This window comes from Nestor notabilis, unplaced genomic scaffold (assembly GCF_000696875.1).
Source record: "Nestor notabilis isolate BGI_N333 unplaced genomic scaffold, ASM69687v1 scaffold18157, whole genome shotgun sequence".
NCBI classification, from domain to species: Eukaryota; Metazoa; Chordata; class Aves; order Psittaciformes; family Psittacidae; genus Nestor; species Nestor notabilis.
In genome coordinates, this window is record NW_009935318.1 from 1 (window position 1) to 4,131 (window position 4,131).

Here is a 4,131-nt window from a genome sequence, read left to right on the forward strand (position 1 = left end):
AACACAAACCAGGCTGGGATTCTATGATCTTTGATTTCTGTAAATCCAAAGCCCTGTGAACTTGGCTGCCACTGTCCCCTCTGGCAGAACTCAACAGGATTTTAAGAGGAAGCTTTTTCTCCTCTGTTGAGTCATTGTCTTTTAACTAATTTGTTCATATAATGGATGTGACATTTGGTGAGCTCATTCTGAAAAATAACTGCGAGAAAAGAAGCAATGCAAGGATAGTGAAAACGAGAAAAATCACTTCTCACACTTGAGCAGTAATTATTTGAATTTTAACAGAAATCTGCCCAAGAATCATAGAATGATTTAGGCTGGGAGCTCTAAGGAGCTGCTCTAAGGTGTCCCCTTGAGGAGCCTTCTCTTCTCCAGCTGCCCCAGCCCAGCTCTCTCAGCCTGGCTCCAGAGCAGAGCTGCTCCAGCCCTCGTAGCAGCTCCGGGGCCTCCTCTGGCCTCGCTCCAGCAGCTCCATGTCCCTCTTTTGTTGCTCCCAGAGCTGTACACAGGGCTGCAGGGGGGGCTCCCCAGGGAATGCAGAAGATATTTCTAATAGAGTATTTCTGGAGAGTGCTTGTGCTCTTGTGGAAGGAGAAATACTAGAAATTATAGGGTAATCCTATGCTTAGAGAAATCATTTTGAATGCTGCAGAAAGCACAAGTAGCTCAACAATCCCTGAAGGCCAAACAAAGCCAAAGTCCATATGTTTCTTGCAGTGCCTGCGAATATTGAATACATTTTTCTCCTATAAGTATCTTCTGATCTCACGTGCTGCACACAGTGCTCTCCATGGGACTTTGCTAAAGGTAACGCTCCACAGTGAGAGCTGCAGACTGACAACCAGGGGCCTTGGGCGAGTGGGCAACACGGGCAGAGCCTCAGTTCAAGGCCTGAAGAGCTCCCTCATCTGTGGGAGCAAAGGGAACAAGCCCAAACTAGGTCGTGTCTGAAGTCAGCAGCAGCATATTCTGCCTGTGCTGTCTAGACATGTTCAACAGGCTCCAACTGTTCAAGTCTGAGCTTCCAGTCCTGATGACGTGTGAGATCAGGCTGGTACCAACATCTACTTTCAGGATGAATCTGGATCGATATCAATACCTCTGTGTACAGCACAGGGCTGCTGTCACACCTCCAGTCTCAGTATTCCAAGGCACAGTGGCTTGGGACTCCTTTTGGGAGTCAACCCAGGAGCACTGCTGGAGCAATGGACTGCAAGAGACTGAGGCAACAGCACAGTCATCCCTTCACACTATAGCAGGGCAGCACAGCGTGTTTTGTATGTGAAAATGATATTCCCTGTCCCCCCAATGAGTTATCAGTGGGGATGCCAAAGCAATGCTTAAGCAATTATTCTGTTCTGGAAGTAGTTCAAGCATCCTGCACAGTGCCACCGTTTGGGCAGGTTTTACAACAGCTTTCCATAGAAATATCACTCGGAAGCCTCCAACCCTGCAGGTGACACTCAAGCAGCACAGCTGCTACAACACAGATTTTTCCCTTAAGAGGTTTCACCCTTTCATTACAGCCCAAAATTATAACATGGTGAAATTTGGCACGAAACAGAGAGAAAACAGTGATACTGTTCTTACATAGATTTTGTGTCTTTGTGGAAAGGGATGAACTTTCCACCAGCACCCACCAGACAGTTGAAGGGGTCCACAGACTGATGGTAAAAAGAAGCAAAATCTTGCTTTAAACTAAATGCCAGGTATCTGTTACCACGAAACCCTGCAATATTGGCTATGAAAAGTTAACTGCATGCATGAGTCCAAATTGCTGCTGATGTGGGAATGATTAGCTTAAAATGAAGACATCACTAAGAATAGTTCAAGAACTACAGCAGTATTAGGAGTGAGGAGCAAAAACTACCCACAAACAAATAAAAAGGCTCATCCCCTGCTTGATGCCCAAGGAATGTGTACAGAATGAGAGGCAAACACTCCTCCTTAGGACACACATTCAACCAAGCTGAAGATATAACCCAAATGAGGCGTCTAAAGAGTGTGGCCTAAAAAGGAAACACACACACACAAAAAAAAGCAAAAATATAATTAACTTGGTTTATTTTGTACATCAGGTTTATAAACTACTCCCATTACAAGAAGATCTGCTGTGACAGTGATCAGTGGAAGAGCACTACGCAGGCTGGTCAGTGAAGCTAAACTTGTTCCCAACCAATGGTCAGAACTGCTCATGGGAGAGGGGACACCACGACCTGTTGCAGAATCTTTACTGGGCATTTCAAGTTCACCTCAAAGCAGGCTCTCAGCGGACGGACGGCTCCAAAACACTACCCAGCAATACGTTTCCTGTAATAAACACAAAGCAGTCATTAAGCAGTGCTTCCCGTATCCAGGCAAGAAGTTCCTGTTGCAGAGGCTGGTATAGGCAGAGCAGAAGGCAGGCACACAGGCATACAGGCTCTTTGGAAGGAATCACAGGCCACCACAGCAATGTCCCCCTCCTCTATTCCTCTTTCCAGATGATTTATGCATAATGACACCTCAAAGCTCCTGCTTCAAAACAAAGCACATCACTGTCATCTCAGGAACAAATCCATGTTCCTACTACCAGCTAAGACAATTTCAAAGTAACCAAGCCCTTACTAGGTCATTTCGTTGCATCTATGTAACTTCAGAGATTTCCACTGACTTGTGGGGAGACCCACAAGATGAATTTGTAGCATCTCGGGTGCCTGGTTTGGGTTGAAGGGACCTTAAAGCTCATCCCCTTCCAACCCCTGCCACGAGCAGGGACACCTTCCACTAGAGCAGGTTGCTCCAAGCCCCTGTGTCCAACCTGGCCTTGAACACTGCCAGGGATGGGGCAGCCACAGCTTCTCTGGGCACTCTGTGCCAGCGCAGGGAAGAGCTTCTGCTTTAGATCTAACCCTGTTTCAGTTTAAACCCACCACGCCATGTCTTATCGCTACAGTCCCTGATGAAGGTGCCTCTAGAGCATCCTTGTAGCCCCCTTCAGACACTGGAAGCTGCTCTGAGGTCTCCACGCAGCTTCTCTTCTCCAGCCTGAACAGCCCCAGTGTTCTCAGCCTGTCTCCATATGGGAGTGCTCCAGCCCCTGAGCATCCTCACGGCCTTCCCTGGACTTGCTCCAACAGCTCCATGTCCTCATGCTGGGGACACCAGAACTGTACACAGTGCTCCAAGTGGGGTCTCACAAGAGCAGAGTGGCAGAATCAGACTGAGAACAACACATTTCATATGCGATTAAAGAAGGAAATTTAAAAAATAATAATAAAATCACTTGAGAAAGCCAATTTTCCAATGAATTTCTGGTACAGAGTAACTAGCTCTGAACATTCAGTTTATATTTAATAAGAGTTACAAGGAACAGAAAGGAGTCTGAATTCACCTAGCAACAAAACTAGTCATGAGCTTGAAGCCATTCTAGCTTGGAATAAAAGCAAACACATCTGTCAAAGGTTCAGCATCGAAAACTTGATTTGACCTCTTAAGAACCACACCAAAATCCACCACTTGCAAAATATTCACTTGAAAATCATATTTGTTTTCATATTTCATCCTCCTGGCACTCTGTGAAGCCCCAGACAGAAAAGTATTTTTAGAACTCCTGACCAATGAAATTAAGTGTATTTTGGACAAATAATAAATGATTGTGCCCTGGACAGACCGGACACATCATTTGTCACACCAAGACAACACTACTTTTTTAGCTCAGAGAGGCACAAACAAAACTTACCATGAGAGGGAAGCTTAGTCTTCAGTTTTATACTTGCCACTGATGTAGGGAACATACTGAAGGATCAGCTTCCAGTCTGTGCCCCATATTACACCAATACCAGCTACACTACCCCATGTAACGAGGGTGGGAGTCCTAAGGAAGACACACACAGAATTGTAGCTGTTAAACAACATTAATTCTTCATTGTGGAAGGTCTGACAAATGCTGAAGTACCTAGGAAAGACCTTTTAATTAAAAAAAAAAGAGAAAAGCCTGGCAGGAATCTTGAAAGGATCTCATGAAGTACCAGGCCCCAACCTGGTCAAGAGGTTTTACTGGAAAAGGCTGATATGATTTTATTTAATAAAAGCATTACCAAGTTAGGAAAAGATACACTTATTTGTTTAACTGTTTCACTGCAATAGCTC

General features: G+C 45.2%; 1 protein-coding gene across 1 annotated transcript; it reads right to left on the minus strand.

Annotated features, from left to right (window-relative positions):
* Positions 1–3,735: 3,735 nt before the first annotated feature.
* Positions 3,736–3,856, minus strand: LOC104399503 (cytochrome b-c1 complex subunit 10; the record flags this gene model as incomplete). The annotated part of the gene is made up of 1 exon (XM_010017789.1): positions 3,736–3,856. A coding segment is annotated over one exon (121 nt), but the record flags the coding sequence as incomplete, so codon positions are not given.
* Between the last annotated feature and the right edge of the window lie 275 nt (positions 3,857–4,131).